The sequence below is a fragment of the Salvelinus sp. IW2-2015 genome, linkage group LG23 (assembly GCF_002910315.2).
Source record: "Salvelinus sp. IW2-2015 linkage group LG23, ASM291031v2, whole genome shotgun sequence".
NCBI classification, from domain to species: domain Eukaryota; kingdom Metazoa; phylum Chordata; class Actinopteri; order Salmoniformes; family Salmonidae; genus Salvelinus; species Salvelinus sp. IW2-2015.
In genome coordinates, this window is record NC_036863.1 from 43,849,277 (window position 1) to 43,869,814 (window position 20,538).

The 20,538-nt window shown below is 42.6% G+C and overlaps 1 protein-coding gene across 1 annotated transcript in view; it reads left to right on the forward strand.

The window, feature by feature from the left end:
* The window catches only part of LOC111950519 (transcription elongation factor SPT6), a 53,510-nt gene that overhangs the window by 3,419 nt on the left and 29,553 nt on the right, over nt 1-20,538 (forward strand). Inside the window, exons 4-16 of the mRNA XM_023968141.3 lie at nt 1,229-1,302; nt 1,589-1,781; nt 1,946-2,027; nt 4,126-4,384; nt 4,487-4,588; nt 7,278-7,391; nt 7,675-7,764; nt 7,975-8,117; nt 11,202-11,353; nt 11,606-11,713; nt 13,366-13,495; nt 13,613-13,763; nt 20,317-20,471. Of these exons, the coding sequence (XP_023823909.1) occupies nt 1,229-1,302; nt 1,589-1,781; nt 1,946-2,027; nt 4,126-4,384; nt 4,487-4,588; nt 7,278-7,391; nt 7,675-7,764; nt 7,975-8,117; nt 11,202-11,353; nt 11,606-11,713; nt 13,366-13,495; nt 13,613-13,763; nt 20,317-20,471 (1,753 nt within the window). The remainder of the gene's footprint in view (nt 1-1,228; nt 1,303-1,588; nt 1,782-1,945; nt 2,028-4,125; nt 4,385-4,486; nt 4,589-7,277; nt 7,392-7,674; nt 7,765-7,974; nt 8,118-11,201; nt 11,354-11,605; nt 11,714-13,365; nt 13,496-13,612; nt 13,764-20,316; nt 20,472-20,538) is intronic.

Consider the following 20,538-nt stretch of genomic DNA (forward strand, 5'->3'; position numbering starts at 1 on the left):
TGCACGGTGTGGGGCTGTAAGCACAACCCCCACCTGTGGACGTCAGCCCTCATACCACCCTCATGGAGTCTGTTCTGACCGTTTGAGCAGACACATGCACATTTTGTGGCCTGCTGGAGTCATTTTGCAGGGCTCTGGCAGTGCTCCTCCTTGCACAAAGGCGGAGGTTAGCGGTCCTGCTGCTGGGTTGCTGCCCTCCTACGGCCTCCTCCACGTCTCCTGATGTACTGCCTGTCTCCTGTAGCGCATCCATGCTCTGTGACACTACGCTGACAGACACAGCAAAACCTTCTTGCCACAGCTCGCATTGATGTGCCATCCTGGATGAGCTGACTACCTGAGCACTTGTGTGGGTTGTAGACTTCGTCTCATGCTACCACTCAGAGTGAAACCGCCAGCATTCAAAAGTGACCAAAACATCAGCCAGGAAAGCATAGGAACTGAGAAGTGGTCTGTGGTCACCACCTGCAGAACCACTCCTTTATTGGGGGTGTCTTGCTAATTGCCTATAATTTCCACCTGTTGTCTATTCCATTTGCACAACAGCATGTGAAATTTATTGTCAATCAGTGTTGCTTCCTAAGTGGACAGTTTGATTTCACAGAAGTGTGATTGACTTGGAGTTACATTGTGTTGTTTAAGTGTTCCCTTTATTTTTTTGAGCAGTGTACAATAAATAGGAATCTTTTCCCTATGTCTAATTATTTGACATTCTAAAAAATAAAACACATCAACAACAACAAAAATAGCAAATGGCTGCATTCTTGTTAAGGTTTTCCTGTGTTTTTTATGATTCATCTTTTCATCATATCCCTCAACATACTTACTTGCCAGTTTGCAATTCAGTATTTCAACCACTAGCAGATTTACGTACATGGTCTAAAGTTTACTGGGTGGTAAGCACATTCTCACGTAATTTTTTATAAATGCCAACTTTTGTGTAAAAACTGGCGCAAGCACATTTTGGGTATATTTTGTACGTATGCTCGGTTTATAATTGAGTCCACTGGGCTGTTTAAGAGTTTCATTCCAAAAGGTTGTTCACTCCCTTCCACTTTGTGGATCTGATAGTCTTGTCTAGTAGATAAATGAAAACAATTTTATTGAAGCTAATTTCCGCTCTCTCTTGCCTTCCCCCCCACCTCCCTCTCCTTTTTTTCCCTCCCTCTCTCTCCCTCCCAACCTTTTTCTGCCCCTCTCCTTCCTTTTTCTCCTTCCCTCCCTCCAGACTATGATGACTACCTGGATGATGATGACCTGGACCTCATTGAGGAGAACTTGGGGGTCAAAGTCAAGAGGAGGGTAAGCAGACACATCCTCTCTGGCGTGCTTTCAATCGGGAATCTAAGCCTATATTAATAAAGCCGCTGATCTAGGATCACATCCACCCTGGCTATATAATCATATCATTAGATCATATTAATTATTATCTAGAAGGAAAAACTGATCCTTTAGCAGATCTCCTACTCAGAGATGCTTTGTTATTAAAATGACTCACGATTACACATTAGTAATGGCACACATTCAATTATCATATGAACACATGGACCCCAGTTAAAAGCTCTCTCTCCCTCTGTGGCCCTGACAGAAGAAGAAGTATGACCGCGTGAAGCTGATGGATGATGATGAAGATGACGAAAAGGACCAGATAGCAGATGAGATCTTCCACGGAGGAGACGGAGAGGGGGAGCTGGAGGAGGGAGAGACCGTCGACCCGCCCCTCCGTCGCCATGGTGAACGCCACGATGAAGAGGAGGAAGAGGAAGGAGAGGAGGAGTCAGGTACTTGTGATAATGCTAATAATGTTACAGATTTAAGTATTTTTGAGATACTAAAAGCTCTATATAGGCAATTGTAAACATATTACAGGAAAGGGAATTATACATACTTTTGGCTGAGTACTTCCTGGTTCTGTAACTCACACTGATTTCAATAATTTCCTCAGATATTGACGACTTTATTGTGGACGACGATGGCCAGCCCATCACAAAGAAGAGAGGCAAAAAGTTCTCAGGATACACGGACGCGTGAGTGTTCACACACACCTCCTCAGTCAACTAGACAGAACGGTATGATGCCATTTGACCTAGTTCTTTCCTTCCTGCATACAGTGCCTTCGGATAGTATTCAGACCACTTTACTTTTTCCAATTTTGTTACGTTACAGCCTTATTCTAAAATGGATTAAATAAGTACAAATCCTCAGCAATCTAAACACAGTACCTCATAATGACAAAGCGAAATAAGGTTTTTAGAAAATTTTCCAAAACAGAAAATCCTTATTTACATAGGTATTCAGACCCTTTGCTGTGAGACTTGATATATATATATTTTTTCACCTTTATTTAACTAGGTAGGCAAGTTGAGAACAAGTTCTCATTTACAATTGTGACCTGGCCAAGATAAAGCAAAGCAGTTCGACACATACAACAACACAGAGTTACACATGGAGTAAAACAAACATACAGTCAATAATACAGTAGAAAAATAAGTCTATATACAATGTGATATTGAGCTCAGGTGCATCCCGTTTCCATTGATCATCCTTGAAATGTTTCAAGAAATTGATTGGAATCCACCTGTGGTAAATTCAATTGATTGAACATTATTTGGAAAGGCACACACCTGTCTATGTAAGGTCCCACAGTTTGACAGTGCATGTCAGAGCAAAGACCAAGCCATGAAGAATTGTCTGTAGAGCTCCGAGACAGGATTGTGTCAAGGCACAGATCTGGGGAAGGGTTCAAAAACATTTCTGCAGCATTGAACCAAGTTGCCTCCATTCTTAAATGGAAGAAGTTTGGAACCACCAAGACTCTTCGTAGAACTGGCCACCCGGCCAAACTGACCCATCGGGGAAGAAGGGCCTTGGACAGGGAGGTGACCAAGAACCCGATGGTCACTCTGACAGCTCTAGAGTTCCTCTGTGGAGATGGGATAACCTTCCAGAAGGACAGCCATCTCTGCAGCACAAATCAGGCCTTGTGGTAGTGGGCAGACGGAAGCCACTCCTCGGTGAAAGGCACTCGACAGCCTGCTTGGAGTTTGCCAAAAGGCACCTGAAGGACTCTCAGACCATGAGAAACAAAATTCTCTGGTCTGGTGAAACCAAGATTGAACTCTTGGCCTGAATGCCAAGCATCATGTCTGGAGGAAACCTGGCACCATCCCTACGGTGAAGCATGGTGGTAGCAACATCATGCTGTGGGGATGTTTTTCAGCGGCAGGGACTGGGAGACTAAGTCAGGATCGAGGGAAAGATGAACAAAGCAAAGTACAGAGAGATCATTGATGAAAACCTGCTCCAGAGCGCTCAAGACCTCAGACTGTAGCTAAGGTTCACCTTCCAACAGGACAACGACCCTAAGCACACAGCCAAGACAGTGCGGGAGTGGCTTCGGGACAAGTTTCTGAATGTCCTTGAGTGGCCCAGCCAGAGCCCGGACTTGAACCCGATCGAACATCTCTGGACACCTGGAAATGGCTGTGCAGCAACACTCCCCATCCAACCTGACAAAGCTTGAGAGGATCTGCAGAGAAGAGTGGGAGAAACTCCCTAAATACAGGTGTGCCAAGCTTGTAGTGTCATACCCAAGGAGACTCCAGGCTGGAATCGCTGCCAAAGGTGCTTCAGCAAAGTACTGACTGAAGGAACTGAATACTTATGTAAATGTTATATTTCAGTTTTGTATTTTTTGTAAATTTGCAAGAATTCATAAAAACCTGTCTTTGCTTTGTCATGGGGTTTTGTGTGTAGATTGAGCGAGGGGGGAAAACTATTTAATCCATTTTAGAATAAGGCTGTAACGTAGCAAAATGTGGAAAATGCTTCAAAGGTCTTTCCGAAGGTGTTGTACATAGAAAGTGCAGAACAAACATTGAGAGTAGAGTCTTTAAAACTTACCCGTTCAAAGCAGCTATGATCCATGTATCTATTTATTTTAATTACGTACATTGTTTTATGAAGCAGCTCTTCAACATGCCTACCAAGATATGCACCTATGTATGAACTTATGTATGAAGTGATCAAATAATACAAAATGTAATCTCACCCTCTCCCTCACTCCTCCACACCCCATCCGTCTCTCTTCCTCATTCCTCTTTCCTCTTCTCTCCCCGTCTAAAGAGCCCTCCAGGAGGCCCAGGAGATCTTCGGCGGTGACTTTGACTTTGCAGAGTTTGATGCCGACGGAGCATATGACCAGGGTGAGGAAGAGGAGGAGGACCAGGACGAAGAGGGCTGGGACCGGCCCAAGAAGCAGACGAAGAGGAGAGTGGGGAGGAAGAGCATCTTCGAGATCTATGAGCCCAGCGAGCTGGAGAGTAGTCACATGACTGACCAGGACAACGAGATCCGCTCCACAGACATGCCAGAGAGGTTCCAGGTAGGGTTGTGTGTGTCTGTTTCACCCTCCTGTGTTCTTGAATCTAGTTGTGATCTGTTAATAAAGCCGTGTGCGTTTCACACTCCGTCCTCCGTCCCGTAGCTGCGCTCCATCCCAGTGAAGCCTGCTGAGGATGATGAGTTGGAGGAAGAGGCAGAGTGGATCTACAGAAACGCTTTCTCAACCCCCACCATCTCCATGCAGGTAGGAACCTCTGACCATACTGCACATTCACTTCATACATACTACACACTGACTACATACTCACACACTATCTTAGCCCACCATCTCCATACCGGTAGGAACCTCTGACCTTACTATAAAGCCCTAACTTATGATATATCCAGGGCTCCAGAATAACATTTTCTCCTGGTGGCACTTGTGCAACTTAGTTTTTCAGTTGGTGGCACCAGCCCATGATTTGGTCACACTAGAGCTGTGGCGGTCACACAATTTTGTCAGCCGGTGATTGTCAGGCAAATAACTGTCGGTTCTCATGGTAGTTGACCGTTAATTAACATAAACACGTTTATCATCTCCTGGCTTTCACGCATGCTGAACTTTGGAACATCTATATTTTAAAAAGTCTAATAAATCCATGTAATATAGCCTATACCTTCACAATAAATCCATTATTTATTTTAGACAGGTCTAAAGAAGCATGATATGAAGAAAATGTAGTCTATTTCAGATGAACAGAATAGCATACTCTGAGTTGTCCTGATCAGGCTATGCCAAATGACTGTGGGTTACACGAGTTCATTTAGCAGACAAGATTTGCTTAGAATTCCGTGGCATTATTTTATAGTAATGAACAATACAATTGAACAAAGCTGAATAAAATCAAAATGATATTTTCTGAAACGATTTGAGGGAGTGCGCACGTGGCTATTCTTTGTTTAACAGCGTTTAACAAAGAAATAGGTATTCCTATATGCTTAATTTAGAGTTATTCATGTGACTTTAGTTCTACAAAAGTTGAGCCATTTGTTTTGATTTTTAATACATTGTAAGGCTGCATGATGCGAAACAGTTGCTTTAAAGGCATGAGCTCTGCTTTGTTTATTGCGCAGGCTGTACACACTACATCAGTCGCTCATTCACAATTTGACTTGATAATGCCTAAAATTTTACGGTGGCATATTGTTACCCATCAGACTATTCTTGATTTCATCTTATCTTTACATATACTAAATAATATGTGACATTTTATTTAGAATGGACCATTATCATGCACCTGTATCGAAACAGGGGCAGCGGGGAAAAATAAGTGTCATCTATGCACTTAAATAGCGAAAGGAGGATGCTTTTCCCTTTGGTTTATTTTCATCCCAGCCAGGTAGGCTATACTCCTGTTGTAAATATAATCAATGTGCTTAATATTGAGTTGAGAAATAAATATAGTAGGCCTAGTCTGTAGAAAGCTGATCGTCCTCTTTTTAGTAGAGGCCGTCACTCTGATTTCTTGCTCAATTGCATTGCCTGTTGAAATGTTGCATAACATGAGCTCATGGGCTCTCATGAAGTGTTTGATTAGATTTTTGAATATGTTTTTATTGATGTCAAAGTGATTAGAGGGACAATAGAGTGCTGGGTACCGAGTACCAGGCAGTTAGCAAGTTTGGTAGGCTACTAATGGCCATCAGCAGCATCAGAGCTTGGAGAAGCCTAATTACCGTGACTAAACGGTCATGTGGAATTTGAATACCTTCATGACTCGTGACTGCCGGTGTGGCGGTAATGCGGTCACCGCAACAGCCCTAGGTCAAACCCAATTTCTTTATGCGGTGTCATGCGATTCTAATTTTTTTTCATCTTATAATGTATTTCACAATACTTTTTAAAATGTAAGTGATCGACTACTGAGATGGCATTCAATAAATAAGTTTCATTTAATATGTTATGATTCAAAATATTTTAATGTGCTACATAATCCATTGATTGTCATTAATTTTGGTTTGACAATTAGGCTGTTGTATTTTACTATTAAAATAGGGTTCCAGAATTATACTATTTTTTTGGTTCAATCAAGATGAATTGGCCTGCATCTTTATGTGCACTAATATCATAGGCACATTTATTTGGGACCATCTGAGTAACTCAAAACACATTAGCAAGATCTAAATATAAAAATATACAAAAAATATAATACCCACTGCTAGTAGCCATGTATTAATTTAACAGTAAATGTAATGTCCAAAAGAAAGCGTACCCTGCTCCTCATCTCAAAGCCTTATCAAATATCTCAGTTGTAGGCTTTAATAGTTGCTATTGAGCTCAAATTGAGAAATTATACCTAAAGAAAGCTGAGAACATCCTCTCCAACTGTGACAACAGGATAGTTGTGTTCTCCCCGCAATTGGATTTGAAAATATTATACAATCAGAACATGTTTTCTCCCGGAGCATTTTTTTGGGGGGGACACTGCAACAGGCCCCAGCGAAACAGGTACATGGGTAGGCAGACACTTTCATCACAGGAATCGTGAGGATAATGTACTTTACAGTTTGACCAAATCATGGGTTTAGCCTCCTAAAAAATATGACTTTTTAGTGAGGTAACCATGTAGAATGTGCAGCTCGCACCGATGCGACTAATTAAAAATGTAACTCACACAGCCAAGTCAAATGTCACAAAATGCGACTAAATGGCCGCAGTCTGAAACCCTGGATATATCCATATCAATCATCCTACAACCACCACATACCTTACAGACAACTCACAGACACCCAACACCCCAATAATTCACTAAATATCCCACTTCATTCTCCTCATCCAATACCCCACTATCTTCATACACATGAACAGCCCAGCCCATTCCTTACTGTCTCGGCCGTCTCCATACTCTTCTTTCTTTGTTAAAAAAACAATCAACTGTTTTCTGGGTGTTCAGGAGAGTACAGACTACCTGGACAGAGGGACCACCACAAACTTCAGCAGGAAAGGCCCCAGCACCATCGCTAAGATCAAGGAGGCCCTCAACTTCATGAGGAACCAGCACTTTGAGGTACACCACCCGATTACATGTGTGTAGTGGCTAAGGCCCTAAAGTCGTCCGCATACAAAGGTTCGGTTTGCTCCTACCAGATCCTGGCTAGGCGACGCAAACGTCTGTGCTCGCATATTCCCTTAGAAGACCTTTGCTTGAAAAACAAGCAATATTACTGTTTGTCCCTCTTGAGACGCCGTAGCAACAACATAGCCAGTAGTCCGAATTAATCTGTAAATCAAGCTTTACAGTGGTGTCTGTCTCATGTTCTCACCCACTTTACATTCTTTGTTTCCTCCAGGTTCCGTTCATCGCGTTCTACAGGAAGGAGTACGTGGAACCGGAGCTCAACATCAACGACCTGTGGAAGGTCTGGCAATGGGACGAGAAGGTAAAGGATGACCTCATCACAACCTTTGGCATCTAACATGACTTTGAGGTTCACGCCCCAGCCCCACACACTTTTGCGTATACCAGCAGTTGGTCACCTTAGCTTAGATTATGTTACAACTGTAATTCAATAGAAATAATGTTGTTTCTTATTGAGCCACTTCCTGTCTCTTGACCCCTGACCTGTACCCCCTGACCTCTGGGACCCCAGTGGTGCCAGCTGAAGAGCAGGAAGCAGAACCTGACACGACTGTTCCGGAGGATGCAGTCACACCAGTATGAACAGATCTCTGCCGACCCTGACAAACCTCTGGCTGATGGCATCAGACCCCTGGACACGGCTGATATGGAGAGGTACGTACAGCCAACCATAGGGTCAGAGGAGGTATGGACTGCGTCTGAATGGGCATCCTATTCCCTCTCAGGGGTTGACAACAGGCGGCCCGCAGGCCAGGTCTCCATTAGAACCCGACCGATATGGTATTTTTTGTTCCGATTCCGATTTTAAAGTGAAAATATTGACCGATAACTGATATACAGTACCAGTCAAAAGTTTGGACACACCTACTCATTCAAGAGTTTTTCTTTATTTTTACTATTTTCTACATTGTAGAATATGGAATCATGTAGTAACCAAAAGTGTTAAACAAAACAAATCAAAATATATTTGATATTTGAGATTCTTCGAAGTAGCCACCCTTTGCATTGATGACAGCTTTGCACACTCTTGGCATTCTCTCAACCAGCTTCATGAGGAATGCTTTTCCAACAATCTTGAGGGAGTTCCCACATATGCTGAGTACTTGTTGGCTGCTTTTCCGTCACTCTGCGGTCCAACTCACCCCAAACCATCTCAATTGGGTTGATGTCGGGTGATTGTGGAGACCAGGTTATCTGATGCTGCACTCCATCACTCTCCTTGGTCAAATAGCCCTTACACAGCCTGGAGGTGTGTTTTGGATCATTGACCTGTTGAAAAACAAATAATTGTCCCACTAAGCGTTAACCAGATGGGATGGCGCATCGCTGCAGAATGTAGACAAATAATATATCTGCACATTATGAATGAAAACATATGATTTATGGAAGTGGATAATTCAATAATAACAGTAGGCAAAAGCAACAAAATGCAGATTGCAGAATTATTCTAAATTGTTAAGCAAGCTTTGAATTTTTGTCCTAAAAGGTTAGGAGCATCACATAAAATCTATGGTAGCACCAGAAAGACAATATTTTTTTATGGAAAAACTGTTACTCTTGTGAAAAGAGGATAAACAGCGCGGGTAGTGGTTAGGGTTTAGGGACATCCCAAGGGTCCCGGATAGCACTAACCCTCAAGTACTCTCACACAGCTGGTTAGTTGAGTACTCGTACTGGAAATTGGGGTGGCGAAATGTGAATTTGGACCAGTCCCTGACAAGTAACAACCCATACATTAAAACGTAACTACCAAAAACTACTATGTTATTTTTTTGTGTCTCTGAAAACATTGGAATGACCGCTTGAGGAATTCCCTTTGCAAAGAGCGAATATAACACCAGATTTCACAGGCTTCTCTAAATGGCTGTAACGTTAACGTTACCACAGAGTTGATCGTTCTTAGAGTGGCACTTGCTTCACATTTGGGCATAGCATCCATTGTTTGTCACAACACCCAAAACCCTACCACGTAACAGTATAGGTCCAGTGTGCATTTTTGGCACTTTATTGAGCTGGCACTCACCATAGAGGCAGTAATAGTTAGTTCACAGTATTTCACTCTCCTCTCTGACTGGTGTAGTTGCTTTGGGTGATTGTGTCCAATCTTGCTATAGCATGCCAAGGCAAGATAGGCTAATGGCCATGTAAAGAGCGCCATCTTCAGCACAAATAATGAAATGCCCCCCCCCAATGAAGAACAGCTTTTTCCCCTGCTTTTTTTCTCTTTTTTTGGTGGATTAAACGCTGATACAAATGCATCCAAAAAGGCCAATATCGTCCGATAATATCGGTCAACCGATAAGCCCGACTGGGCTCTATTCTCAATGTAATCCAGGTATGATATTATTGTTATTTTCAAATCAAATCTATTTTTGGGCTTAGTTGTGGTCACTTTGCAATGTACAAATTATGATAATGTTTTTCCGGGCCCCGACCATTCACGCCGACCCGCGGCTGGATCTAGTTGCCTACCCCTGCCTTATATAGGGCACTACCTTTGACCAGAATTTGTCTTAACACAGGGCCATAGGAGAACACTGTGGTATGAGGGGGTCAGTGTGACCTGTGTCACCAGGTCACACTGATATAGTTGATGATCGACAAGCTCTGTCCTGCACATTGTGTAAACTTGAAGCGACAGGTGTAAAAGGACCGATAAGGGATATTCTAGAAATAGAAGTTCAGGAATCAGTGCTTTTTTTTAAACAAGATTGTGCGCTCCAGTGTTGTAATGCACTAGGGGCCAGTTTCCCAGACACACAAAGCCTAGAGAATCCCCCCCAAAATTCTGTACCTGGTATTCTGACTTGACATATTAATAACCAGCTATTGAAACATTTCATGAAAATGCACAATAATGTATTGAATATGTTATGTGTATAATCCCATGTCCTTCGGTGCTGCAATGTAGCCTGTAAAGCGAGAAAGATGCATGTTAGCGTTTGGTTGGCACGCGGGCAAATCCTGTTATTTACGCTTTCCATGCATGTATTTTAGTGCATTTAATTTGCCTTACAAAGTGCACATTGTAATGGTATTGAGATCACTATTTCTACAGGAATATATGTTACACACCTCACTATTAATCCTCGTTATTGATGAGATAAAATGTTACCTCCTGCTGCTTCGGGAGTTTTGGCAAACCAGGTCTGAAGCTTTTATCTCCCCCTGGCCAAATCCCAGGGGGAGATAAATGTTACCCCAATCTATTATAGGCTTTTTTCATGGGCTAATTGTTACCTAAAGCTAGTTAGTTGAGTTATATGTTATGGTGCATTTAATGCCTGTATTTCAACCTGTTAATTGTTGATACAGTCCGAGGTGAGCCCTGATTTAATTTAAGCTATGTCATTTCTTTCTTGGCCGGGTTGCGGGCAGTTATTATTAAGGCCTGTTGTGTATTGAGTTTAACCTTGATTTGATTTATTTTCAGTTTACCCCAAGTTTGTTTCCTGTTCTGGCCATCGTCATGTTTATTTTGTTTGTACATTGCTGTACATAGTATACAACAGTTGTGGTGCCTCTTCTCCACTAATAAAAGTCACCCCTGGGCACTGCACTGGGTCCATTTGTCTGCCTATAACCTAAACCTCCACCACTAGGGCGGTTTCCCATACAATTAGTTTGTGTCCAAGAAGCTGGACCCAGATTTCCCATTACATGATTGTCCAGCTAGTGTAACTGTTTCCCTCTCCCCTCCTCTTTTCTCCTTTCCTCACCTCTTCTCCCCTCCTGTAGACTGAAAGACGTCCAGTCCATAGATGAGCTGAGTGATGTGTACAGCCACTTCCTGCTGTACTACGGCAGAGACATCCCCAAGATGCAAAACACAGCCAAGGCCGCCAATAAGAAGAAGAAGCTGAGGAAGATCAAGGAGGTTAACGAGGACGGTAGGAAAACATAATTTCTTGGGCTTATTGTTACATTTTTTTTACTGAAAACTGTTATAGTAAATAACTACATTGTTACCCATAAATTATTTGATAAGGAGATTGAAAGAGCTGCAATGAGGGTGGCATTGTTGCATGTAAAGTAAAATAACGGCACCTTTTGAGCAACCATGCTTTGTCTTTTTTTAAATGTGTTTACCACCCTCCACACTCCACACTGTGTGACATCATGTCTATTCCCTGTCCATTCAGGTGAGGAGGAAGAGGTGGAGGTGGAGGAGGAGGAAGAGCAGAAGGGGCCAGACCTGAAGCTGGCATCTCGTAGAGACATGTACAGCATCTGTCAGAGCGCAGGGCTCGGTAAGTCACCTCTGCTGACCTCTAATATGGTGTTTTTATCCCTACTTTATTGGACATATGCTTGACTTCGTTGTGCGTGTGGTGGATGCAAGGGCCTTGACATGTGAAATGTAAACCAGGTATGTGCACATGCAGTACCCTGCTCTGCCTCAAGACATTACTTCTGGCAATCTGTCCTTTTCGTATTCAGCAGAGACTAATGTTTTAAAATTAGGCCTGTCAAAGTTAATGCGTTAATAACGCATTAATGCGTTACATTTTGAATGCCTTTTGAACACATGTCCTGCACCGCGCAGTCTCCAAAGGTCCCTCACAGTGTCCTTACACAACAGCGGGTTCGACAATGCCCTAGCCAAACGGCAAAAAATTGTTGGCCGTTTCAATAACAGCCCACCGAAACAACAACCACTGATGCTCTGGCCCAACAGAAAACGTACATCACCATGCCAACCACAGCTGACCTGGAGAAACTGCAGAATCTGGGGGCAGTACTGGAGCCCTGCAAGTAATCTTCTTTATCACTCTGTTAGTGAGTGTGAGAGAAACCATTTTCTGTACATTTCCTGCTCAATGGTGTTGGATGCTTTGTGTCATCTCCTTCGGGTGAGCGAGAGCTCTGATGACGTTCACAGACCTGGAGAAACGCAAGGAAAGCACCAACCTCACGTGGCTGAAGATCGCCACAGCACCCGACCCAAGGTTTAAGGACCTGAAGTGCCTTCCTAGACCTGAGAGGGGTGAGGTGTGTGCTTTGGTCAGCAACTTGCTGAAGGAAGAGAGGCCTGCACATCAACCTGATAAAGCAACAGAGTCAGAGCCACCAAAGAAGAAATCTGCCCTCTTGTTCAGTCCTTCTGAGTCTGTGTCTGATGAAGAGGAGGAGTCCTTTGAGAAATGTGTGGAGTGTGGGCACACACCAGGCTGGCCTGCATTGCACGAAGGCTCCTGGCAACGCCTGCCACATCAGTACCTTGTGAGAGGTTGTTTTCACTCTTTGGCCGTATCGTACAGAAGAAGAGAGCAGCTTTTTCATCTGAAAATGTCAATGGGCTTGTTTATCTTAGCAACTTAGTCAGTGAAAAGAAATGGGAGGACGACTGAAGTGTATGGTCACAAGTTTATGTTCAGTGGAATTCATGACATTGTTGGACATGTTTATGCTATTTGTTCTTTGTATCCATAGAGCCAGTGCTTTTTTCTTATAGCCAACCCTCCAATCGGTAACTGGGAGAACAATAATTTGGAACGGCTGACGCTTTAAGTGTGTCTGTGTGTGTGTCTGTGTCTGTGTCTGTGTGTGTGAACTTCATGAACATTTATGAGGGAGTAGGTCTACTGGGAGCATTATTACTAAGTTACAGGACTTTTGTATTGCTTGTTTGTGGTGAATATGCCATTAAATACATTCTGATACAGAGTATTTGTTGTGTTTCAGTCCCTACATGCCTATAACTCAATACACTGCTTCTTTTTCAAGTGGGATTTTATTTATTTTTTGCACCAAATTTGAGCAAATAAACTTTTGAGATTAACCACAGAGTTTTATGCAATTAATTATTTTAATGATTTGACAGCCCTAGTTAAAATATGAGTGCACTGAGACATGTATAAAGATTGAAGATCCTGTCTTCCTTCCCTTCTCTCTGTCTCAGACGGCCTGGCTAAGAAGTTTGGTCTGACCCCAGAGCAGTTTGGGGAGAATCTGAGAGACAGCTACCAGCGCCACGAGACAGAGCAGTTCCCTGCCGAGCCTGTAGAGCTGGCCAAAGACTACGTATGCAGGTAACTACACCACACACACAGCAAGTAATAACAAGTAACTCTGTAGAGCTTGCCAAAGACTGTCTGCAGATAACGTACACACTGACCCCTCTACCTCTTTTTGCTCTCTCTCTGTAGCCAGTTTAACAGTCCCGAGGCGGTGTTGGAGGGGACTCGTTACATGGTGGCCATGCAGATTTCCAGGGAGCCTCTGGTCAGACACGTCCTCAGACAGACCTTCCAGGAGAGAGCCAAGATCAACATCAATCCCACCAAGAAAGGAAAGAAGGTACGGGAACCAAGACAATGCACTAACACTAATGTTGAGTTAWTTAGGGTATTTGGACTAAATGCCATGATATCTTCCCAATGTATCACCACTCTGCTTTACTATAGTTTAACAAACTGACAAGATACACACGTGCTACAATGCTGTGCCAAAATATACCAAAGTATGAGTGAAACCTGTCTCTAGACGACAGCAAACGTGCAGACAATACAACTATGGCTGACCCCAATTAGTGGGCGGCAGGGTAGCCAAGTGATTAGAGCGTTCGACTAGTAACCGAACTGTTGCAAGATCGAATCCCCGAGCTGACAAGGTACACATCTGTCGTTCTGCACCTGAACAAGGCAGTTAACCCACTGTTCCTAGGCCGTCATTGAAAATAAGAATTTGTCCTTAACTGACTTGCCTAGTTAAATAAATAAAAAATTAAATAGTCAACTGGTTGATTGTCTGGTCGCTAGGCTGTTGGTTGACCGAGATCGTTTTAATCGAGCAGTAACAAATATATATACACTGCCGTTCAAAAGTTTGGCGTCACTTAGAAATATCCTTGTTTTTGAAAGGAAAGCACATTTTTGGTTCATTAAAATAACATCAAATTGATCAGAAATATAGTGTCGACATCGTTAATGTTGTAAATGACTATTGTAGCTGGAAACGGTAGAATTTTTAATGGAATATCTACATAGGCGTACAGAGGCCCATTATCAGCAACCATCTCTCCTGTGTTCCAATGGCACGTTGTGTTAGCTAATCAAAGTTTATAGAAGTGAATCGCAAATTCAAAACTGCTGGACAGCAACGTAATACGCTAAAGCACTGATCATTGGGAACGAGACTGCTAAGGTTTCCTCCATAAATTAAGTAGGTAGTCTAGCCTACAAAACTAAAACAATCCAGATGTTCAAATCAAAAGACCTGATCTAAAATTACATCAATATTGTAGCCACATCCCACGTCCCCGGTGGTGACATATTCAAAACTCAAAAGATGATTTAGTATTTATACTGAACAAAAATATAAACACGACATGATTAAAATGTCATCTATTTTACTGAGTTATAGTTCATATTAAGAAAATCAGTCAGTTGAAATAAATAAATTAGGCCCTAATCTATGGATTTCACATGACTGGGCAGGGGCAAAGCCATGGGTCGGCCTGGGAGGGCATAGGCCCACCCACTTGGGAACCAGGCCCAGCCAATCAGACTGAGTTTTTCCCCACAAATGGGCTTTATTACAGACAGAAATATTTAATCAGCTGTCCGGGTGGCTGGTCTCAGACGATCCCACAGGTGAAGAAGCCGGATGTGGAGGTCCTGGGCTGGTGTGGTTAAACGTGGTCTGCGATTGTGAGGCCGATTGGAAGTACTGCTAAATTCTCTAAAACGACGTTGGGAGGCGGCTTATGGTAGATATATGGTAGATAAAAAAACATTCAATTCTCTGGTAGCAGCTCTGGTGGACATTCCTGCAGTCAGCATGCCAATTTCATGCTCCTTTGTGTTCTGTGACAAAACTGCACATTTTAAAGTGACCTTTCATTGTCCCCAACACAAGGTGCACATGTGTGATGATCATGATGTTAATCAGCTTCTTGATATGCCACACCTGTCAGGTGGATGGATTATCTTGTCAAAGGAGAAATGCTCACTAACAGGGATGTAAACAAATTTGCACACAAATTGAGAGAAATAAGGTTTTTGTGCATATGGAAACTTTCTGTGATCTTTTATTTCAGCTCATGAAACATGAGACCAACACTTTAAATGTTGCGTTTATTTTTGTTCAGTATACTTTAAAAGCTCTGACGAAGGCCAAGAGAATAAGAAACATTAAGTCAGAAAACAAAAATATAAAAATACTTTTGTTTTCAATGATGTAGCCGACGATGCGGTACTCGTGGTCATTTTATGGAGAACAAAAACTACTTGCCTACATTTGAACACCAGCGCAGAAGCTTCAGACATCTTCCCAATGAAGTAGCCTAGTTTTGTTTGTCTACTTGAAGAGAACTAGGGCCTATCACTCGCAGCCCACATCTTCCAATGCATTGTGGAAAAGTGTGCATCAAATTCTACTAGGCGAAGAGCTGAAATGAGTAACATCCTGGCATTTAAACCATACTCGATTTAGACATTTCACATGCTATTAAACATTCTAGTTTTGCGTACTGAGATTGCGTGGTTGCATTGTTTCCTGTTTTTTTTCTTTTCGGAAGCGCATCCCCATATCTAATTGTTCAGCTGTTGTCAAAGCTGAAATTAGAATGACATCCGGTCATTTAAAGTATACTTGATTTTCGAAATGTCGCATACTTTATTTAAGCTTGAATTCTTTTTGCATACTCAAACGGCCTACTATTTACTTTGCGCAACCAATTTATGATCTGCTTCTCTGAATTTCCTGGTAAAAGCCTAACACTTAAAGATGGTATTTTATAACTTTGCTAGTCATGTTGGCAATAGAACAAGCGTTCAAATGATGCCCACCTGACCCAGATAGTGATTTTAAAATTGGCAGTTTTTTGGATTGTTTAAACAAAAACAGTAATTGTGTGATGGTGGGGATACAGGGCTGTGTTCATAACAACTACAAGTGTGCTTTCTCTAGTTCTTCAACGACACAGCTAGGAGAGCTAAAAAAAAAAGCACCTTATAATTGATGTCATAAAAGTGCATTGGAATAACTTGAACTGAGAGGTGTGTGGCCACTTGGAGACACCAGTTAGACCTCTCACTCAAACCCTTGTAATTTTGTCTTTCGTTGCACCTACCCCAACTTTTCTATTAATATTCTTATCAATGTATCCAGAGTGTTTTCAGATTTCGCTATCAACAAATGTGGTGAAAAGTACAGTAAATGTAAAATACTGTACAGTGCCTTCAGAAAGTATTCACACCCCTTGACTTATTCCACATTTTGTTGTTACAGCCTGAATTCAAAATAGATTAAAGATTTTTTCTCTCACCCATCTACACACAATACCCCATAATGACAGTGAAAATGTTTTTGTAAATGTCTTCACATTTATAGAAAATTAAATGCAGAAATAGCTAATTAACATAAGTATTCACACCCCTCACTCAATACTTTGTAGATGGACTTTCTGGGTAAGTCTCTAAAAGCTTTCCATACCTGGATTATTTTTTTTAAATTAAATAAAATCTTCAAGCTCTGTCAAATTGGTTGTTGATCATTGCTAGACAACCATTTTCAGGTCTTGCAGTAGATTTTCAAGCAGATTTAAGTCAAAACTGTAACTCGGCCACTCAGGGACATTCACTGGCTTCTTGGTAAGCAACTCCAGTGTAGATTTGTGTTTAATAGTCACATGTACAGGGTTGCAGGTGTGATTGCAGGGTTCAGTGGAAATCCTGCAGGACTAAGTGAAGTAAAATAATTACAATTGTAATAATAACAATGGAAGTAGAAATGGCACTATATACATAATAACTAAATGTCCATAGTGGGAGTAGCAGAGGGGGAGGAATGTCCGTAGGGACAGTAGCAGGGGGAGCAGGTAGCTGACTAGTGGTGGATATTCAGCAGCTTGATGGTCTAAGGGTAGAAACTATTGGCCAGTCTTTAATTTTTTGTCATGGTGCCCTTGTACTGTCTCTGTCATTGAAGCGGGGAGAACAGGGCATGGCTTGGCTGGCCGATGATCTTCTTGGCCTTTCTGTGACACCTGGTGTTGTAGGGTAGGGGTCCTGTAGGGTAGGCAGTGTGCTCCCAATGGTGCGTTCGGCTGCACGTATCACCCTCTGAGGAGCCTTGCGGTCCGCGGCGGTGGAGTTGCCGTACCAGGCTGTGATGCAGGCCGAAAGTATGCTCTTGATGGTGCTCCTGTAGAACAATGTGAGGGCCCTCAGGACAGGCCACATTTCTTCAGCATCCTGAGGTTGAGGGGTCGCTGTTGTGCCTTCTTCACTATGGTGTCTGTGTGGTTAGACCATTTCAGCTTCACTGAGATGTGTACGATTTGGAATTGGAAGTTAATGATCGTCCCCACGGCGGCCCCAATTGATGAGAATGGGGGGGTGTGCAGCCTGGTTCCTCCTGAAGTCCACAATCAGCTCCTTTGTTTTGCTCACGTTGAGGGAGAGTTTACCTGTCACCACGCCATCAGAGGGCCTACGTCCTCCCTGTAGGCTGTCTCATTGTTGTTGGTAATCAGGCTTACTACTGTCGTGTCATCAACCAACTTGATGATCGTTTAAACTGTGTAAGACCACGCAGTCGTGGGTATACAGGCAGTACAGGAGGGGGCTGAGGACGCACCTTTGTCGAGGAGGTAATGTTGCCTACCTTGACCACCTGGGAGCGGCCCGTCAGGAAGCCCAGGACCCAGTTGCATAGGGAAGGAGTTCAGAGCTGTGAGCTTTGTAATGAGCTTATAGGGCACTATGGTATCGATGAACAGCATCCTCACACATATATTCCTTTTGTCCAGGTGGGTAAAGCCTAGATCACATCAGTGTCATAGCATTTTGGTACACCAGAAGTACATTCATTTCCTAAGGAACGCCGCGTTTGCCTTGCAGCGTTGCAGAGGCAGTTGCAGTGCGTTCTGTGGTGCATACGTTGGATTTATCAAACGTATACATCAAACTGTATGTGTAGACGGCTTCACATAATTTTTTCTTGTGCTGGGCATCATTCACAAGTGTTATTATATAATTCACAAGTGATTCACGACTAGTATTGTCACCCATCAGACTGTTCTTGATTTAATCTTGACTTTACATATACTAAATAATATATGTGACATTTTGTTTTGATTTCAAATGACCCATTATCATGCACCTGTATCGAAACAGGGGCAGCGGGAAAAAATACATGTCATCTATGCACTTAAATAGCAAATGGAGGACGCTTTTCCCGTGGTTTTATGCCTTTCAGGTAAGCTATACTCCTGTTGTAAATACAAGCAATGTGCTTAATGTTAGGAACGTTGAGAAATAAATATAGTAGGCCTAGGCTATAGAATTTTTTTTTCCTTTACATAGGACAAAGGACTACATACACATTAGCATGACACAGGACTCGCTTCGGAGAGGGCGAGACACAATACAGACCGTGTACAGACACGGAGCAAGTAGATATACTGAACACGGCTCTGACTCAAAACCTGCAGGCAGGCAGACACAGAGAGCGAGAGACAAAGACGGACCTTGAGCAGGTGCGATCCCTTCCTTTGTCCGAGGCCACAGACGAACTGGACCAGGCTCTGTGTGTAGGGGTGAGATATGGCCCTGTTCACATCCACCCCCACCTCGTTGACCCGGTTTATAAACTCACAGTACAGAGCATTCAGCAGGTCCTCCTTTACATTTTTAATACATTTGCAAACATTTTGAAAAACCTGTTTCCACTTTGTCATTCTGGGGTATTGTGCGTAGATTGATGAGGAAAATGTTTTATTTAATACATTTTAGAATATGGCTGTAACGTAACAAAATGTGGGGAAAGGTCAAGGGGTCTGAATACTTTCTGAATGCACTGTAGCTCCGAAGCGCTACTTTGTAACCTATGTTTTTTTTTTTTGTGTCTCTGAAAACAGAGCTTCAGGAATATCCTTCGCAGATAGCAAATATAGCACACCGGATTACACAGGCTTCACTAAATGGCTGTAACGTTAACGTTACCACAGAGTTGAACGTTCTTAGCACGGCACTTGCTTTACTTTTGCAACACCCTACCACACACAACACCCTACCATGACACTTCACTTAACAATATATAGCCATTGCTTATTTTTGGCACTTTATTGAGCTGGCAAGCTTCTATCTACTCAGCACTCACTGTAGAAGCAGTAATAGTTAGTTCACAGTATTTCACTCTCCTCTCTGACTGGTGTAGTTGCGTTGGGTGATAGTGTCGATTCTTGCTGTAGCTTGCCAAGACAAAATGGGCTTATAGCCACGTAAAGAGCACCCTCTTCAGAACAAATAATGAAATGCTAAAAAACAAGTGGAATTCTATGAACAGCTTTTTTTCAATCGTTTTCTCCGCGTTTTATACCGGTCCTTTACGGTGGACCGATATACACATACAAATACATACAGATACACATACACCTGTAAAAGGCTAATATCGGTCAACCGGTAAATCAGTCAGGCTCTACTGATATTGCCTGGGATTGTTCGTCATGGAAAATGTATGTAGAGCAATGACTGTCAACACAGTTACATGCAGTTGGACACTGAAAGAGGACACATCAGTTATCACAAAATGGGTATTTTCGGAAGGTAGGATGTGAACCGGCGATTTGTAACATTTGAATCGATTTTCTGACAGACGCCTGCTAAATTTGGATCGGTTTGGGGTCCGCGGACTGATACACTTGTATCTTAAACATTTGAATCGCGGACCGATGCGTATTGGTGAATCGTTACATCCCTAATGGTTATACATATGCTTTTTATATTTCTTTAAGAAAATTTAAATGAAGCCCTATCCATCTAGGTTCATTCCCACCAGTATAAAGGGTTAAGACATTAACTTCTTTGTACCATGCCATGTTAATTGACCTCCGGTTTGTCATTAGGATATGGATGAGGCCCATTTTGGCTACTCCTTCAAGTACCTGAAAAACAAGCCAGTGAAGGAGCTGAACGGAGAACAGTTTTTAAAGATGTGCCAGGCTGAGGAGGAGGGCCTTCTCACCATTGACATCTGCATCGACCTCCTAGGGGTCAAAGGGTAAGGGGAGAGGCATTGACCTCCATTGAGGTCAAAGGGTAAGGCGAAGGGCATCACTCTCATAGGG